This window comes from Erythrolamprus reginae, chromosome 1 (assembly GCF_031021105.1).
Source record: "Erythrolamprus reginae isolate rEryReg1 chromosome 1, rEryReg1.hap1, whole genome shotgun sequence".
Taxonomy (NCBI): domain Eukaryota; kingdom Metazoa; phylum Chordata; class Lepidosauria; order Squamata; family Dipsadidae; genus Erythrolamprus; species Erythrolamprus reginae.
In genome coordinates, this window is record NC_091950.1 from 423,060,313 (window position 1) to 423,080,088 (window position 19,776).

The window sequence follows — 19,776 nt, forward strand, 5'->3', positions numbered from 1 at the left end:
CTTCAACTCCCAGAATTCTCTGAACTAGAATGATTGGCTCAGGAATCCTGGGAGTTAAAGTCCACAAGTCATAGAAGAGCCAACGTTCCCTACCCCTGGCTTAGTCTGTATTTCTGGTGAATTACAACAGGGAAACAACTGACCATAAAAGGGCTCAATAAACATCTCATGGATAAACAAGTTTACATCACTCCAGACAGGACGTTATACGATCAAAGGGGGAGATTTACATTGCCTGAAGCAAACACAGGAGGAGACTGTGATAAAGGAGATTGGTTGTGATAAGGCAGAAGTCTTCAGAGAAATTAGGTGTGAGAAACATTTGCTCAAAGGAAAAGTTTTAAGGAAATTGGTTTGTGGGAAAGGAAGGACTCAAAGATATGTCATGTTTGAAGTTATGTTATTGGATGTTTGTGTATCATTGGACAGAAAGAAAATGTGTCCAAGTCTTCTTTCTAGGATTCGCGTTCGTGAGTGACCCCCCTTTGGCTGGGTTGCTCTTAGCCCCTCTGAAGACATTGTCTTGATCAGGGACTTTGCAGCATCCACACCGTTCACATTTGCATTACAAAAATTATCTTCTGTTGCGTTTTGTTTATAACTCTGCCAACCCCAGAACACGTCGCTTCATAGCAAACAAAGGCAACGTGCTTCCAGCTCACAACAGCAATATGAAAAAGCAAGGCATTCAATTAAGCTTCTTTTAACTCTTTCTAAGCTGCATGTAATTCATGTCTCTTATTGGTCCAACTCCCTGTTCAACCAGGAGGGGAAGGGGTGGCCTTCAACTCCCAGAATTCCCAAGCCGGCATGCTGCGATGAACGGGCTTGAGTGAAAGTGAGCAAGTTTGACAAACATCAGCTAGGCAGAAGATCTCCAAGGTCCCTTCCATCTCTGTTATTCCTTTATTAAAGCAATAAAAAAGCATTCAAGCTGGGGGATTCTGGGAGTGAAAGCCCACCCCTTAAAGCATGATAAGTCCACCATTTAAATCATGATAAATGGGGGATTCTGGGAGTTGAAGTCCAACCCTCTTAAAGAATTCAGGCTGGGGAATTCTGGGAGTTGAAGTCCAACCCTTAAAGCATGATAAATGGGGGATTCTGGGAGTCGAAGTCCACCCCTCTTAAAGCACACTGACTTGGTCCCCCGCACCTGGACTTGCCACTTGCCCACGATCCGATCGACAATTTCGTTGTTGTCTTTGTTGAGCTTGGTCTTGTCGTAACATTTCTCGTAGCAGAGGATGCGCAGGTACTGGGACCCCTCCAGCTCGATCTCAAATTCCTGCAGAATCAGACAGGGAGGAGAAGTTCAAAGAAGCAGCAACAGTTAAGAACAACAACAACAACAACAACAGAGTTGGAAGGGACCTTGGAGGTCTTCTAGTCCAACCCCCTGCTTAAGCCGAAAACACTACACCAGTGATGCCAAACCTTTTCTTCCCTTGAGTGCTGAAAGAGCGTGGGCATGCGCTATCGTGCATGTACAAGTGCCCACACCCATAACTCAATGACTGGTGAGGGCGAAAACATCTCCCCCCACTTCCTGGAGGCCCTCTGGAGGCCGGAAATGGCCTGTTTTCCCAACTTTTGATGGGCCCAGTAGGTTCGTGTTTTGGCCTCCCCATGCTCCAAAGGCTTCCCTGGAGCTGGGGTAAGGCCATTCCCCTGGAGCAGTGTTTCCCAACCAGTGTGCCGTGGCACACTAGTGTGCCGCGAGACGTGATTTGGTGTGCCGCGAAGAAGGAAGCTCAGCTTCTGGTGATTGGGATAAACATAGGGTTGATATTCCTGGAGGCGTCTGTAATATGGTAAATGATTTAGCTTTACTAGATAAATGGTCAAAGCAATGGAAACTGCAGTTTAATGTTTCCAAATGTAAAATAATGCACTTGGGGAAAAGGAATCCTCAATCTGAGTATTGAACTGGCAGTTCTGTGTTAGCAAAAACTTCAGAAGAGAAGGATTTAGGGGTAGTGATTTCTGACAGTCTCAAAATGGGTGAACAGTGCAGTCAGGCGGTAGGGAAAGCAAGTAGGATGCTTGGCTGCATAGCTAGAGGTATAACAAGCAGGAAGAGGGAGATTATGATCCCGCTATATAGAATGCTGGTGAGACCACATTTGGAATACTGTGTTCAGTTCTGGAGACCTCACCTACAAAAAGATATTGACAAAATTGAACGGGTCCAAAGACGGGCTACAAGAATGGTGGAAGGTCTTAAGCATAAAACGTATCAGGAAAGACTTAATGACCTCAATCTGTATAGTCTGGAGGACAGAAGGAAAAGGGGGGACATGATCGAAACATTTAAATATATTAAAGGGTTAAATAAGGTCCAGGAGGAAAGCGTTTTTAATAGGAAAGTATACACAAGAACAAGGGGACACAATCTGAAGTTAGTTGGGGGAAAGATCAGAAGCAACATGAGAAAATATTATTTCACTGAAAGAGTAGTAGATGCTTGGAACAAACTTCCAGCAGACGTGGTAGATAAATCCACAGTAACTGAATTTAAACATGCCTGGGATAAACATATATCCATCCTAAGATAAAATACAGAAAATAGTCTAAGGGCAGACTCGATGGGCCATGAGGTCTTTTTCTGCCGTCAGACTTCTATGTTTCTATGTTTCTAAGGAGACATTTTCCCACATTGGCAGAGAGAGAAAAACCAGCAGAGTCCGGAGGAGGCCTTTAAATTGGATTAATAAATAAAACAATCCATGAATTCTTTGCCGCATTATTAGGTCATCTTCAGTTTGTACAATAAAATGAGAATTGCATGATCGTTTCTTTCCGGGAATCCTTGGCTGCCAAATGGCTGGGGATACGCAACAAGGATTCAAATCGTTACTGGTCATCCTGGAGTTATGGCCACAATTATAGCCCAAAATTTATCTGAATGAGGGAGATCTATTGTTGAGGGAGTTTTGCTGCATTGATATGATTTTAGAAACATAGAAGATTGACGGCAATTAAGCTGATATTAAAACCAGAGACCTTTCTTCTAGGCATAATAAATCAAAAACTTTGAAAAGACCACTATTATTTAATACAACATATGATTACTGCAATTAGAATTACAATAGCGCAAAATTGGAAAAAAGAAGAAACACCATTAGAAAGAGAAATGATTAAAAAAAATATACAACTGTGCAGAAACGGACAGATTAACCCCAAAACTTAAAAATAAAGAAGAATCAAAATACTGTGAAATTTGGAAGAAATTTTATGACTGGGTCGATACAAGAAAAAAGAATAAGGGTAGTAAATAAATCAGATGTTCCTAAAATCAATCCAAGACACAAAATTAAGATCAAATCAATCTTGGTTTTGGAGGGAGGGGGAATTTAGGGGCAGTTCTGTATATATTGTGGAATGATACAACATCATATGCCTGCTCTTTTTAATCTTTGTATTATAATAAAAAAATATATATTTTTTTTAAAAAAGAAGATTGACGGCAGAAAAAGACCTTATGGTCCATCTAGTCTGCCCTTATACTATTTCCTGTATTTTATCTCGGATGGATTGATGTTTATCCCAGGAATGTTTCAATTCAATTCCTGTAGATTTACCAACCACATCTACTGGAAGTTTGTCCCAAGCATCTACCACTCTTTCAGTCAAATAATATTTTCCCACGTTGCTTCTGATCTTTCCCCCAACTAACCTCAGATTGTGCCCCCTGGTTCTTGTGTTCACTTTCCTATTAAAAACACTTCCCACCTGAATCTGGTGTTCTCCATTGACTTTGCTGGTCAGAAGGTCGCAAAAGGGGATCACGTGATCCTGGGGTTAGTTGCCACGCGTCTGAATTTTAATCAAGTGACTATGGAGGGTGTGTGTAGTTGGCTGCAATGTTTGTGTGGAAAATGGCCATCTTTTTAATATGTTTGTGAGTGACATAGGGGAAGGTCTGGTAGGGAAGGTTTGCCTATTTGCCGATGACTCTAAAGTGTGCAATAGGGTTGATATTCCTGGAGGGGTCTGTAATATGGTAAATGATTTAGCTTTACTAGATAAATGGTCAAAGCAATGGAAACTGCAGTTTAATGTTTCTAAATGTATAATAATGCACTTGGGGAAAAGGAATCCTCAGTCTGAGTTATTGCATTGGCAGTTCTGTGTTAGCAAAAACTTCAGAAGAGAAGGATTTAGGGGTAGTGATTTCTGACAGTCTCAAAATGGGTGAGCAGTGTGGTCGGGCAGTAGGAAAAGAAAGTAGGATGCTTGGCTGCATATCTAGAGGTATAACAAGCAGGAAGAGGGAGATTGTGATCCCCTTATATAGAGCGCTGGTGAGACCACATTTGGAATAATACTGTGTTCAGTTCTGGAGACCTCACCTACAAAAAGATATTGACAAAATTGAACGGGTCCAAAGACGGGCTACAAGAATGGTGGAAGGTCTTAAGCATAAAACGTATCAGGAAAAACTTAATGGACTCAATCTGTATAGTCTGGAGGACAGAAGGAAAAGGGGGGACATGATCGAAACATTTAAATATGTCAAAGGGTTAAATAAGGTTCAGGAGGGAAGTGTTTTCAATAGGAAAGTGAACACAAGAACAAGGGGGCACAATCTGAAGTTAGTTGGGGGAAAGATCAGAAGCAATGTGAGAAAATATTATTTTACTGAAAGAGTAGTAGATCCTTGGAACAAACTCCCAGCAGACGTGGTTGGTAAATCCACAGTCACTGAATTTAAACATACCTGGGATAAACATACTGTATATCCATCGTAAGATAAAATACAGGAAATAGTATAAGGGCAGACTAGATGGACCAGGAGGTCTTTTTCTGCCGTCAGACTTCTATGTTTCTATGTTTCTAAGTGTGTTTTTTCAAGTGGCATTGTGTAACTTGGAAGAGTCACGAAATGAACCTGTTCTAAGAGAAGGACCATATGTATTTTGCCCTGGGGGGGGGAACGTGGGGAGTCAGTCTGCACATGCTCAGGGGCATCGTGGATAACTTACCTCATTCCACTGTGGCTCCGTTGTGTCCCGGAAAACTCGTGTTTTGGCTTTGCTGACAAAGTACCCGTAAGAGTCCACTTCAAGGGTACAGTAGAGGTCTAACAACATCAGAGGGGAAAAATAATAGGAAATAAATTTTATATTTCACATGACTTACTAACTTACTTATTTATTTATTTATTTGATTTTTTAATGCCGCCCTTCTCCTTAGACTCAGGGCGGCTTACAACATGTTAGCAAATAGCACTTTTTTTAACAGAGCCAGCCAGGATTTGACTAGATGACCTACAAGGCCCCTTCCAACTCTAATAAATAAATAAATAAAATGCCATACTTTTCTTTAAAAAATATTTAATTAATTTAAAAAATTAAAAATTAAAAAGAAAATGCCATACAAGGCACTGGAGAGGGAAAGTCACAAGGAAGATGCAAAAAAAATAATTTAATCTACTAAATCAATCCGTCACTTACTGGCAGATTGCTTAAAGCCCTTGACCGAGTGGAGAATGACGTGTAAAAAGCCGCACATTCCTTGAAGTTTGTCATCTGCGGAGGAGGAACCGGAAGGAGAGAAAGAGAGAGAAAGAAAAAAGAGAGAGAGCTTTATTTTTTTTTCTTCCCACAAATTTTTATTTTCTTTCCAAAGTTCAAATACAAAACCAAAAAAAATAAAATAAAAAGTACAACAACCACCGAACACTAATGATTAATTTTTTTAATTAGCAAAAAAATAAAAAAAGGCACAAATGGATTTTATTTTATTTGCACCCAGGTCGGAATTGCTAAGAAAATGCTACGGAGGAAAAATAGATCATGCTAAAAGGGGAGAGTCACCGAATTGCACACGGGGAGCCGTTCATGAAAGGTGCAGGTGGGTGGGGTGGGGGGCTTTCAAAGAGCCGAGAAGCCACTAATTGGGGGTCACAGGACCCCAACGGCTTTGGCTCCCACGCGCTGCTTTTAAGAACCGAGAGTTAACAAGCTCAAAAAATGAAGCTTAATTGGCCACAACTTTTTCCAAGCGTATTATGACTTAACAACTGCAACTATTAGGTTTTTTAAAAAAATTGTTTCGTGGCCTCCCACGCTTCAAAAACCAGGAAAAAATTTTTTTTTTCAAATATTTTCTGCACAGTGGCAAAAAGCAAATTCTTTGCAAGCATACCGCCACCTAGTGGTGGGAAAAGGGCCAACCTGAAACTTACCGCTTGGAACTTGAATGAGAATGGGATTCCTCGACTTATGACTGCAATGGGGGCCCAATGTTTCTGTCGCTAAGTGAGACGGTTGTCCAGTGAGCTTTGCCCCATTTTGTGACCGTTCTTGCCACGTTTGTTAAAGTGAATCACTGCAGTCGTTAAGTTAGTCATGCAGTTGTTAAGCGAATCGGGCTTCCGATTGGCTAGTCACAAAAAGGGGATCACATGATCCTGGGACATTGTGACTGTCATAAATATGAGTCAGCTGCCAAGGGTCTGAATTCTGATCACGTGACAACAGTCGTAACTGTGAAAAAACAACAGTAAGTCTTTTTTTCATTGCCATTGTAACTTCAAGCAGTCACTGAATGAACTGTTGTAAGTCGAGGACTATCTCTGTGTTTGTTTTTTCTTTATTTGTTTCAATTACAGATGGTCATCGACTTACAGTAGTTCACTTAGTGACCATCCAAAGTTACAACGGCACTGAAAAAATTGACTTATGACCATTTTCCACACTTAGAAACATAGAAACACAGAAGATTGATGGCAGAAAAAGACCTCCTGGTCCATCTAGTCTGCCCTTATACTATTTCCTGTATTTTATCTTAGGATGGATCTATGTTTATCCCAGGCATGTTTCAATTCAGTTACCGTGGATTTACCAAACACGTCTGCTGGAAGTTTGTTCCAAGCATCTACTACTCTTTCAATCAAATACAGTGATACCTCGTCTTACAAACCCCTCGTCATACAAACCTTTTGAGATACAAACCCGGGGTTTAAGATTTTTTTGCCTCTTCTTCCAAACTATTTTCACCTTACAAACCCAAGCCGCCGCCACTGGGATGCCCCGCCTCTGGACTTCTGTTGCCAGCGAAGCGCCCGTTTTTGCACTGCTGGGATTCCCCTGAGGCTCCCCTCCATGGGAAACCCCACCTCCGGACTTCCGTGTTTTTGCGATGCTGCAGGGGGATCCCAGCAGCGCAAAAATGGGCGCTTCACTGACAACGGAAGTCCGGAGGTGGGGTTTCGAGGACTTCTGTGTTTTTGCGATGGTGCAATTTCACTGAGGCTCCCCTCGCTGGGAAACCCCATCTCCAGACTTCCGTTGCCAGCAAAGCACCCGTTTTTGCGCTGCTGGGATTTCCCTGATGGGATTTCCCTGCAGCATCACAAAAACACAGAAGTCTGGAGGTGGGGTTTCCCATGGAGGGGAGCCTCAGGGGAATCCCAGCAGCGCAAAAACAGGCGCTTCAGCTGGCAAAAGGGCTGAGTTTTGGGCTTGCACGCATTAATTGTAAACTACTTAGGACCCACCTATACCGCCAGGCATGGGGGAATTGAGACACCTTCCCCCAGGCTTTCTATATTTTATGTTTGGTATGTATATGTTGTTTTATTTTAAATATGATAGGGGTTTTATATGCTTCTTTTTTAATATTAGATTTCTTTCGCTATAATATTGTTTTTTATTGTTGCTGTGAACCGCCCCGAGTCTTCGGAGAGGGGCGGCATACAAATCTAATAAATTATTATTATTATTATTATTATTATTATTATTATTAATCGCTTTTCCATTGATTCCTAGGGAAAACATTGTTTCGTCTTACAAACTTTTCACCTTACAAACCTCGTCCTGGAACCAATTAAATTCATAAGACGACGTATCACTGTAATATTTTCTTATGTTGCCTTTGATCTTTCCCACAACTAACTTCAGATTGTGTCCCCTTGTTCTTGTGTCCACTTTCCTATTAAAAACACTTCCCTCCTGAACCTTATTTAACCCTTTAACATGTTTAAATGTTTCGATCATGTCCCCCCTTTCCCTTCTGTCCTCCAGACTCTACAGATTGAGTTCATTAAGTCTTTCCTGATACGTTTTATGCTTAAGACCTTCCACCATTCTTGTAGCCCGTCTTTGGACCCCTTCAATTTTGTCAATATCTTTTTGTAGGTGAGGTCTCCAGAACTGAACACAGTATTCCAAATGGGGTCTCACCAGCGCTCTATACAGCGGGATCACAATCTCCCTCTTCCTGCTTGTTATTCCTCTAGCTATGCAGCCAAGCATCCTACTCGCTTTCCCCACCGCCTGACCGCACCTGCCTAAGGCACCCAGGGTCTCTGCCAAACCCAGCAGCTTCCAAGGACTGTGCAAAGAGTAAACGCAACCCTGGTTGTTGCCGAACGCTCCATTTGCGATTGTGTGGATCAACGGTGCCAGGTGTGCTGAGTCCCGAGCGCACTCACCGTCGGTGTTGCTGGTCAGAGGAATGTTGTGGACTGTCCGTAGCTTGAAACAGGATCCCATCAGATATTGCAGTTCCACAGAACTTAGCACAAAAGTCTGGAGATCTAAAGGGAATGGCAAAGGTTTAGCAAAAGGAGGACCCGGATTGTGGGGGCAATAGGCTGGGGGCTCTGTTAAAAAGTGCTATTGCTAACATGTTGTAAGCCGCCCTGAGTCTAAGGAGCAGGGCGGCATAAAAATTGAATAAATAAATAAATAAAATAAAACGAGGATGCCACAGAAACCTGGCTCTACAGAAGCATCCTCTGTAGAGAGTAAAAAGAGGACTTAGCCTAGAATCCCTACGTAGCTGCAATTGAACCCAGTCCACCAACCTTTACCTAATTCCTCGCAGGGGCTAACCAGAGAGTTGAGAAGACAGGAGGCCCCAATTAAACCGATTTATTGCTCAAAGGCCTGAGTTTACTTGTGGCCACCTCCAGGTTCGACCACTCCTCCACCACTTCTTTTCATCTTTTTCCCTTTCCCTTTTCCCCTCCCTCCTTCATTCCCTCCCTCCCCCTTTCCTTCCCCTTTTTTCATTTCCTTCCCGGCTTCCTTCCCCGTTTGCTTTCTTTCTTTCCTTTTTTTCCTCCCTCCCATCCTTCCTTCTTGAACTTGACCCCTTCCTTCCCTTCCCCTTTCCTTCCTCTCCCCTTTCTCTCTCTCTCACTCCCTCTCTCCCTTCCTTTTCTCTTTCTCTTTCCCTTCCCTTTTTTCTCCCTCCTATCCTTCCTTCTTAAACTCAACCTCTCCCTTCCCTTTCCCTCCCCTTCTCTCCCTCCCCTCCTCTTTCTCTCCCTCCCTCTCCATTTTCTTTCTTTCTTTTTCTCTTTCTCTCTCTTTCTCTTTATCAGACTTCGAATCCCCTTTCTCCCTCCATTCTCTTTCTCTTTCTTTCCCTTCCTTCCCTTCCCCTCCCTCGGTTCTTTCTTTTTCTTCCTTTTTCTCTTTCCCTTTCTTTCTTTCTTTCTTCCTCCCTCCCCTTTCTTTGTTTCTTTTTTTCTATTTCTTTCCCTCCCTTCCATTCCCCTCCCTCCCTTCTCTTTCTTTCTTTTTCTTCCTTTTTCTTTTCCCCTCCTTTCCCTCCCCCTCCCTTCTCTTTCTTTCTTTCTTTCTTTCTCTCTCTTTCTCTTTCCCTCCTTTCCCCTCCCTCCCTTCTCTTTCTCTATCTCTTTCCCTTTCCCTTCCCTCTTGTCAGGCGTAAAAGACCAGGTCAACATCCGAAAGCCCAGTTAAAATGATGTATCACTTACTAGCTTAGGCCCAGAAATGTTCTCAGTGGATAGGCAGCATCTGCTTAGAGTTAGTTAAGAGTCCAGAGGGGAATGGGTTATGTAGGGATTCTAGGCTGGTTCCTCTTTCGACTCCACCCCTAGGTTCTTCTGCCACGCCTCCTCTTATATCCCAAGACTTAAAAATCATCCCCCGCACCCTTCCCCGAAAGGGAGGGGGGAAATAATATTTAATACACCCATAAAAGTCTCAGCAGGGAATCTTGGTTCTACCAAAAACATTTTGTGGACCACCTGCTGAAAAAAACCACGAGGGTCCTTCAATGGGCAAGGGGGATGTTCGATCGACCACGTGACCTACCTTTCTTCTGCAGCTTCCCGATGGCTTCCCTCCACTCTGACCGTTCGTAGTCCGAGGACAGAAGGAACAGGTAGCTCTGAAAAGCCCAGAGAAAGCAAGAAAGGGGGCTTCGTCAAGGGGGCCATTGCAATCTCCCCAGGAGAAGAGCGGTGGGATCCTGGGTGCTTTCTGAGCTCAGTTTCCTTGCAAAGGTTTCAGTACCCAACTAAGTAACATCATCAGTATTAGGAGGAGGAGTGTGGGGTTCTTTGATATTTCTTGAACTTGGGTTGTGTTTTCTTGCAGACTTTTCATGAGCCAACTAGGTAACATCATCAGTTATAGAAGGGAGGTGTGTTTGCAAAGAGGAAGAGGAGGAGGACAAAGACTGGGGTCCTTGGTGCTTTCTGAGCTCAGTTTCCTTGAAATATTTCAATACCCAACTAAGTAACATGGAAGGGGGCTTATGGAGGAGGAGGAGGAGGAGGAGAAACACTTTCCTCCACAGCAGTTTAAGCAGCACCTTCTACACCACCACTTGTTAGTACCATGTACAAAACAGCTGGGTTGGCAATACATAAACAAGCTGACAATAAATGTTTGTATGTATTGAAGCTTTAAGAACTAATATTGCAAATGGCCACAAGAGGGAGCCAGAAAGCATGATTCTCTCTCTCTCTGTTCCTTCTGCTGTGACTGATGTAGTAAGCTCTGTGTTTGATGTTAGTTTGATGTATTTGTAAGCTGTATTGTATGTCTGATACCGTTTCCCCGAAAATAAGATGTACCCCAAAAGTAAGACATGTCAGAGGTTTTGCGGAATTTGCTAATATAAGGCACCCCCCGAAAATAAGGCGCAGTCAAGTTTACATACGGTACGGTGGAAAAACATACGGTACCATTCAAAGCTGTTCATAGCGGTACTGTAATAATGTGGCGTCCCCTCCTGGCCCCTTCCATCGCTTTGTACCGTCCAGTACAGCAGACACAGTCTGCTGCTGTCTCACCGCCATTACAGTCTCCACTACAGTGCGTAGACTGTAGTTCCTCTGGTGGCCGGAAGGTGCAATAGCCGGAGTATACTGTTGTACCATATAAGTGCCGTTGTTTGTGTGTGTGGGTGCCATACTGACAGGTACCATACCGTAATCAGTGTACTGTACGATACACTTTCTTTGGGGGTGTCAGCTTTTCTGCCTGTGAATTTGTCTTATTTGAGAAATATAAGGCACCCCCGAAAATAAGACATAGCACAACTTTTGGAGCAAAAATTAATATAAGACAGTGTCTTATTTTCAGGGAAACCTGGTATGTAAGACAAAGACAGACTTGTAATATTATTATTGCACTGAGAGATATTGAGAGATATTGACTGATTTGAATGTGCATGAACGAACTGTTTAATTTGACTGTGTCATTTCTAAAGTAAACACTATTTTATACACTTTAATGTCTGTCTTGAATCATGACTCATATCGCCTGGATATCTGCTGGAATCCCACGTTTCCCTCTGGTGCATGTCCTTGATAACTCAAGGGTCATTCTGCACACTCCTTAACGCTCCTTCTCATGCGCCAATCTCTACTCGGCCTTCCTTACCTTGCCGTTGCGGTTGTGGATACGCAGCGGAATGGAAGGCGAGTTGAGCAGCAGCCAAAACTCGTTGTCGAACATTTTCTTCTTGAGGCGCTCCACGGCTCGGCTCTGGCCTTTGTTGGCCTTCTGCAGAGGAAGAAGAGGAGGAGGAAGAAGAGGAGGAGGACTTAGAAAAGTTGACCCAAATCTCCCAGTCGAACCTTCAGCCAAAAGGGCCCAACTCTGCCGAAGGAAGACTTTTGAAAAAAGTTCAGGAAGAAAACAGAGATGGTGCCCCGGAACAACACAGCAGTGTCAGAAAGAAACTCAATGTGACTTTTCCTTGATTCTCTTTCCTACTGGTAATCTTCGACTTACAACAACTGCAGTGTAATGTTTCCAAATGTAAAATAATGCACTTGGGGAAAAGGAATCCTCAATCTGAGTATTGCATTGGCAGTTCTATGTTAGCAAAAACTTCAGAAGAGAAGGATTTAGGGGGAGTGATTTCTGACAGTCTCAAAATGGGTGAGCAGTGTGGTTGGGCAGTAGGAAAAGCAAGTAGGATGCTTGGTTGCATAGCTAGAGGTATCACAAGCAGGAAGAGGGAGATTGTGATCCCCTTATATAGAGCGCTGGTGAGACCACATTTGGAATAATACTGTGTTCAGTTCTGGAGACCTCACCTACAAAAAGATATTGACAAAATTGAACGGGTCCAAAGACGGGCTACAAGAATGGTGGAAGGTCTGAAGCATAAAACATATCAGGAAAGACTTCATGAACTCCATCTATATAGTCTGGAGGACAGAAGGAAAAGGGGGGACATGATCGAAACATTTAAAGATGTTCAAGGGTGAAATAAGGTCCAGGAGGGAAGTGTTTTTAATAGGAAACGGAACCCAAGAACAAGGGGACACAATCTGAAGTTAGTTGGGGGAAAGATCAAAAGCAACATGAGAAAATATTATTTTACTGAAAGAGTAGTAGATCCTTGGAACAAACTTCCAGCAGACTTGGTTGGTAAATCCACAGTCACTGAATTTAAACCTGCCTGGGATAAACATAGATCCATCCTAAGATAAAATACAGGAAATAGTATAAGGGCAGACTAGATGGACCATGAGCAGTGTTCCCTCTAATTTTGGGGGGGGGGGTCGGCGGAAAAGTATAGTGTCTGAGTGGAAGTCCCTTCGGGACTGGGCGGCACAGAAATATTAAATAAACAAACAAACAAACAAACAAACAAATAAAAAACCCACCCTGTTTTGCCTGAGAGAATTTCAAAATAAAATACTGTCCTGTGTGTCTATAACAGTGAGCTCATAATAGGGCAACTCTATCAATATCAAAATGCCACTTAAATAGTTGAGCTAGTTTCAAACTAGATTTTGATTTTCTTTCTCTCTTCCTTACTCCCATTCTTTTTCTTTCTCTTTTCCTTCCTCTCTTTTTTCTATCTGTTTCTCTCTCTTCCTCTCTCTCTCCTTCCCTCTCACTCTTTCCCTCTCGGCTTCTGGGCAGGTTTGGAAAACTCTGAGTTGATGGTGATTTTTAAGTGAGCGATTGCTCACTGCTCAGCTTAGAGGGAACTATGACCATGAGGTCTTTTTCTGCCGTCAGACTTCTATGTTTCTGTGTTTCTATGATTGTCATAGGGGCCAAATAAACAATGAGGAAGCAATCAACATTCATAAATATTAGGATACAAGCAACAAGTTACAGTCATACAGTCCTAAATGGGAGGAGATGGGTGAAGAAATGATGAGAAAAAACTATTAGTAATAGTAGTGCAGACAGTGTTGAGGTAATTATCTGTTTAGCAGAGTGAGGGCGTTCAGGGAAAAAACCGTTATTGTGTCTAGCTGTCTTGGTTTGCAGTGCTCTGTAGCGAGGAGTTGAAACAATTTGTGTCCAGAAGGAATAGTAGAAAATTAAGAAACTATTTGAGAGCATAGTATTGGATTATTATTGTACACTGTTTTATGATTGCTGTTAGCCGCCCCGAGTCTTCGGAGAGGGGTGGCATATCAATCAATCAATCAATCAAATAAATAAATAAACAAACAAACAAACAAACAAATTTCACCGAGGCAGCCTTCGTCGGCGCCATCTTGAAAGAAAAATGGTCCCAAGTCACTTTTTTCAGCGCCGTCGCGACTTTGAGCACTCGCTAAACGAATGGTCATACGTCCGAGGATGCATCCCCAGCTAGCATCTTTGTCTGTTCAATTGGACTAAGGTAGCGGTAGGCAAAGTTGGATTTTCTGTGACATGTGGACTTCAACTCCCAGAATTCCCGAACTAGCATGATTTGTGTCAGGAATTCTGGGAGCTGAAGTCCACAAGTCATAGAAGAGGCCACTTGGCCTACCCCTGGACTAAGGCGAAGCACCCCGCCCTCCCTCGACTGACCTCCTTCTGCACTTCGCTCTTCATGGAGGAGATCTTGTTTTTCATGTCTTCCAGGTCGTGGTCCGGCATGGCTTGGACATGTGGACACAGGTCGGACTCTTCCAAGGACGGGAAGACCAGCTCCGCCAAGGGGATGTACCACTTGCACTCGTACTGCTGGTGTTTCCTGCACAGAGAGAGACACACACACAACCCGACTTTAGCCTCAACGGACTCCAGAACTCTCTGGCCCAGCCCAAGAAGGACAGAGGATGATCCAGAGGGCATATCGTTGATGGGAGACCACCAGGAGATCCGGGGTGGGGGTGGTTTACTTCTATATTGTGACCAATTATCACAATATGATAAGGGTGGCTTATATAATGATGGGTGGCATATAAATTTAATAAATAATCATAATAAATAAATAATTGTTGCAAAGAAAATTCTACTTTCTGTTCTGTTCTATTCTATTCTGTATTATTCTATATTCTATTCTATATTCTACTCTATTCTATTCTATTCTAATTCTAATTGCAAATTCTATGGTCTATTCTATGTTCTATTCCATTAATTCTATTCTATTCTATATTCTATTATCTTTTCTCTTCTCAATCTTATTCCATTTTAAATTCTATTCTATAGTCTAGTCTATTCTTCTGTTCTAGTTTGAATTCTATTCTATTCCATTCTATTTATATATAATTCTATATTCTATTCTAATTCTAAATTGTATTCTATGGTCTATTCCATTTATTCTATATTAACCTATATTCTCTTCTTTATTATTCTATATTCTATTCCATATTATTCTATATTCTACTCTTTTATATTCTATTCTAATTCTAATTGTAAATTCTATATTCTATTCTATATTCTATTCTATTAATAATAATAATAATAATAATAATAATAATAATAATAATAATAATAATTTATTGGATTTGTATGCCGCCCCTCTCCGCAGACTTGGGGCGGCTAACAACAATAATAAACACAACATGTACAATCCAATAATAAAAAACAACTAAAAACCCCTATTATAAAACCAAACATACACACAAACATACCATGCATGACTTGTAATGGCCTAGGGGGAAGAGCTATCTCAACTCCCCCATGCCTGGTGGTATAAATGAGTCTTGAGTAGTTTACGAAAGACAGGGAGGGTGGGGGCAGTTCTAATCTCCGGGGGGAGCTGGTTCCAGAGGGCCGGGGCCGCCACAGAGAAGGCTCTTCCCCTGGGGCCTGCCAAACGACATTGTTTAGTCGACGGGACCCGGAGAAGGCCAACTCTGTGGGACCTTATCGGTCGCTGGGATTCGTGCGGTAGCAGGCGGTTCCAGAGGTAATGTGGTCCATTGCCTATTCTATAGTCTATTCTATTCTTCTCTTCTTAATTCTATTCTAAATTCCTTTCTATTCTATAGTCTGTTCTACATTCTATTCTGTTCTCTTCTATTGTATTGTCTATTTTGAATTCTATTCCATTCCATTCTATTATTCTTTCAAATTCTACCCTACCCTATTCTATTCTATATTATCTACTATTTCACTCCATTCCGTTCCATTCTGCATTTCTTTTTTATTTCATTTTTTAAAAATCATTTCTACTTTATTTCCTGTGTCTTAATTTCATTTTTTAAATTTTCATTTCTACTTCATTTTACTAATTTTGCAAGCTGCCCAGAGTCATATACGATACAGGTAATCCTCACTTAACATGTCCAATTAGGACCGGCTGTTTTATTGCCATGCGATGCGATTACTAAACAAAACACCACATGACAGTAGTCCTATAATTTTACTGTTACCTGGCCCTCTGCTTATCGCAAGCCGGTTACGGTGCACAACAAACAGCCATGGTGTGACCGTGGGTGCTGCAATCAACTAGCAACGATCATCTAGTCCATCCCCCTAGTACTGATGGAAACATTTGACCATGGCGTGAATTCCTATTTTATTTTATTTTATTTTATTTTAATTTTATTTTATTTTTTAAAAAAATATTATTATTATTATTATTATTATTATTATTATTATTATTATTATTTAGATTTGTATGCCATCCCTCTCCGAAGACTCAACTTACACAACTTATCTCACAATCCAGTTGGAATCTATCCATCCAGATCCTGCCCTAGATCACATTCCTTGCTTTTAAACCAGGATTTTCCAACTGGGTCACTTTAAGAGTGGTGGACTTCAACTCACAGAATTCCCCAGCCAACTCTGGGAATTGAAGTCCACGCCTCCTAAAGGGGCCAAGGTTAGAAAAATCCTGCTTGAATAATTTCCCGCAGGGTCTGCATGGGTATTCTGTCCACAGTTCATCCTACAGGGTTCCTCTTCCCCCCGAGTCTCACCCGACACCCGTTTTCTTCAACTTGGCGCACAGCAAAACGTCCGTAAAGAGGAAAACGTGGCGCAGCTTGCGAGATCCTTCGGCCACTTCCACCAAGAAGCCATCCTTGACCAGCTGGCGGGTCTGCAAAAGAAGGAAAAACTGTTTATAACTTTTTCATATAAAAATATATCCCTTATATAAATATATATATATAGAGAGAGAGAGACAGACAAATGGATAGATAGATAGATAGATAGATAGATAGATAGACAGACAGATAGATTAGAGATGATTGATAGATAGATATAGAGAGACAGACAGAAATGCATGGATAGAGAGATAGACAAGACAGGTAAAGATTAGAAAGAGAGAGAGATACATGGATGGATGGATGGATGGATGGATGGATGGATAGACAGACAGACAGGATAGATATAGATAGACAGGCAGGCAGATGGATAGATGAGAGAGATAGAGATACATGGATAGATAAAATAGAGAAATAGAGAGATAAATGGATAGATTAGAGAGAGACAGACAGATAAATGGAGAAAGAAAGAAAGAAAGAAAGAAAGAAAAAGAAAGAAAGAAAGAAAAAAAAGAGAAAGAAAGAAAGATAGATGGGTGGATGGATAGAAACAGACACACAGACAGGCAGATGGATAGATGAGAGAGACAGAGATACATGGATAGAAAGAGAGACAGAGAAATAGAGAGACAAACAGACAGATAAATGGATAGAGAGACAGACTGATAAATGGACAGATTAGAGAGAGAGAGAGAGACAGAAATGGATAGAGAAAGAAAGAAAGAAAGAGAAAGAAAGATAGATAGATAGAAACAGACACACAGACAGGCAGATGGATAGATGAGAGAGACAGAGAAATAGAGAGACAAACAGACAGATAAATGGACAGATTAGAGAGATAGAAACATGCATAGATAGAGAAATAGCGACAGACACACAGATAAATGGATAGATGATAGAGAGAGAGAGTGACAGACAGACAGATAAATGCTATAAATCACCCAGAGTTGCTTCCAGACGAGATGGGCGGCAAAGAAATTGAATGAATGAATGAATGAATGAATGAATGAATGAATGAATGAATGAGTGAATGAATGAATCATAAATCAAAAAGTGTTATTAATTTTTTTTTAAGTCATCAAGGTTAATGCACAGCCTCATCCTCTTCCCGAGGCACTGCGCTCATCCTGATCCTGATTAATGGGTTTCCTAACCTTAATGGAGCCTCCAGGCACAAGGGCAGTATATCTTGGAATCTTGGCCATTTCCACCTAGGGAGGAGTCTGCTTGGCAGGATGCCTTTGTTGAGTTTTTGTGTGTGTGTGTGTGCTAAATTGGTCTACACAAAGAGACCGGTTTTTTTATTTAAAAAAACACCCCTCCCCAAATGCCCCATGTCTGATATCACCAGGTGGCCTACTTGCCTCTCCTTTCGGGGTAGTGATGGCCGTTCTCCGAGGATCGATGTCCTCATTGATGCTGGAGAGAAAGTTTTGGGAGATCCGAAGGGCGTCTTGGAGGAGCGGGTAATCGGGGTGATCGGTTGGCGTGTGCTTCAGCAGATCCTGGGATCCAAAAAGAGATTTAAAAAAAAAATCAAACATGGGAACTTACTATCAGTCCTTGCACTTACGACCACTGCAACATTTCCCTATGATTTATATTTGCATGCTTGGCAACCGAAACATAGGAGATGTTTAGGGGTCGTGATTTCTGAAAGCCTCAAAACAGGTGAACAGTGCAGTCAGGCGGTAAGGAAAGCAAGTAGGATGCTTGGCTGCATAGCTAGAGGTAAAACAAGCAGGAAGAGGGAGATTGTGATCCCTTATATAGAGCGCTGGTGAGACCACATTTGGAACAATACTGTGTTCAGTTCTGGAGACCTCACCTACAAAAAGAGATTGACAAAATTGAACGGGTCCAAAGACGGGCTACAAGAATGGTGGAAGGTCTTAAGCATAAACCGTATCAGGAAAGACTTAATGAACTCAATCTGTATAGTCTGGAGGACAGAAGGAAAGGGGGGGACATGATCGAAACATTTAAATATGTTAAAGGGTTAAATAAGGTCCAGGAGGGAAGTGTTTTTAATAGGAAAGTGAACACAAGAACAAGGGGACACAATCTGAGGTTAGTTGGGGGGAAGATCAGAAGCAACGTGAGAAAATATTATTTTACTGAAAGAGTAGTAGATCCTTGGAACAAACTTCCAGCAGACGTGGTAGATAAATCCACAGTGACTGAATTTAAACATGCCTGGGATAAACATAGATCCATCCTAAGATAAAATACAAGAAATAGTATAAGGGCAGACTAGATGGACCGTGAGGTCTTTTTCTGCTGTCAATCTTCTGTGTTTCTAAGATTGACGGCAGAAAAAGACCTCCTGGCCCATCTAGTCTGTGGGCACCTAATGCGCCATCACCTGTGTGCAGTAAGAAAGAAAGAAAAAGAGAGGGGGGGGAAGTTGGGGGAAAGATCAAAAGCAACATGAGAAAATATGATTTTACTGAAAGAGTAGTAGATCCTTGGAACAAACTTCCAGCAGACGTGGTTGGTAAATCCACACGAACTGAATTGAAACCTGCCTGGGATAAACATAGATCCCTCCTAAGATAACATACAGAAAATAGTATAAGGGCAGACTAGATGGACCATGAGGTCTTTTTCTGCCGTCAGTCTTCTATGTTTCTATGTTTCACTGTGTGATTGTACTCACTTGTAACACATTGGTGCTTCGAGTCACTCGGTTTATAGGTTTATACAGCAACGCTGTAAATGAGGAGAAAGAGAGAAAAATAATAGTTAGAATGTGTCAGGTAGGCGGAATGGAGAAATAAATCAAAAGTTCTAGGGAAAAAGCAAAACTTGTAAGATTTATTTCAAATCCTAGAACAATGAATCCGTGGAATGACTTGCCACCAGAACTTGCTCCAACACTGGAAGTTTTAAAGATGATGTTGGATACCGATTGGTCTTAAGTGGTACAGGGTCTCTTAGCAATGCCTAGTAGAAATAATTCTGGTTTTAATTTAATTAATAATTGTTGTGGTTGGCTCTGGCCCAGCTCCTGCCCCAAGGAAGGTGGAGGTGGAGGTGGGGGAAACATCCACATGCCACAGGCCTGTTTTGCTCCCCATAAAATCTGCTGACGAAGTCTCCTCTGACGAAGGAAGCGTGAGTGACAGGGAAGAGGGGAGTTTGGCAGCCAGCCCAGGAGGAGATCAATCATCCTTATCATCCCTGGATTCTGAACAAGAACTTATGACGGACCCACGCATGCATAGAGTGATGCATAGGAGAGAACAACTGAAGGATTATTACAGGAGATAAGTGAGGCCACCTGTGGTTGGGTGGGGCTGCTGTAATTAGTG

At 41.9% G+C, this 19,776-nt stretch overlaps 1 protein-coding gene across 1 annotated transcript in view; it reads right to left on the minus strand.

Moving 5' to 3' along the window:
- Positions 1-866: 866 nt before the first annotated feature.
- ABR (ABR activator of RhoGEF and GTPase) overlaps positions 867-19,776 on the minus strand; it is an 85,423-nt gene continuing 66,513 nt past the window's right edge. Inside the window, exons 7-17 of the mRNA XM_070735454.1 lie at positions 19,122-19,174; positions 17,827-17,967; positions 16,394-16,515; positions 14,049-14,214; positions 11,658-11,780; positions 10,080-10,155; positions 8,444-8,548; positions 5,460-5,534; positions 4,989-5,086; positions 1,157-1,288; positions 867-904 (exon numbers count right to left, since the gene is read on the minus strand). Coding sequence (XP_070591555.1) covers positions 899-904; positions 1,157-1,288; positions 4,989-5,086; positions 5,460-5,534; positions 8,444-8,548; positions 10,080-10,155; positions 11,658-11,780; positions 14,049-14,214; positions 16,394-16,515; positions 17,827-17,967; positions 19,122-19,174 — 1,097 coding nt within the window. The 3' untranslated portion in view covers positions 867-898. The remainder of the gene's footprint in view (positions 905-1,156; positions 1,289-4,988; positions 5,087-5,459; positions 5,535-8,443; positions 8,549-10,079; positions 10,156-11,657; positions 11,781-14,048; positions 14,215-16,393; positions 16,516-17,826; positions 17,968-19,121; positions 19,175-19,776) is intronic.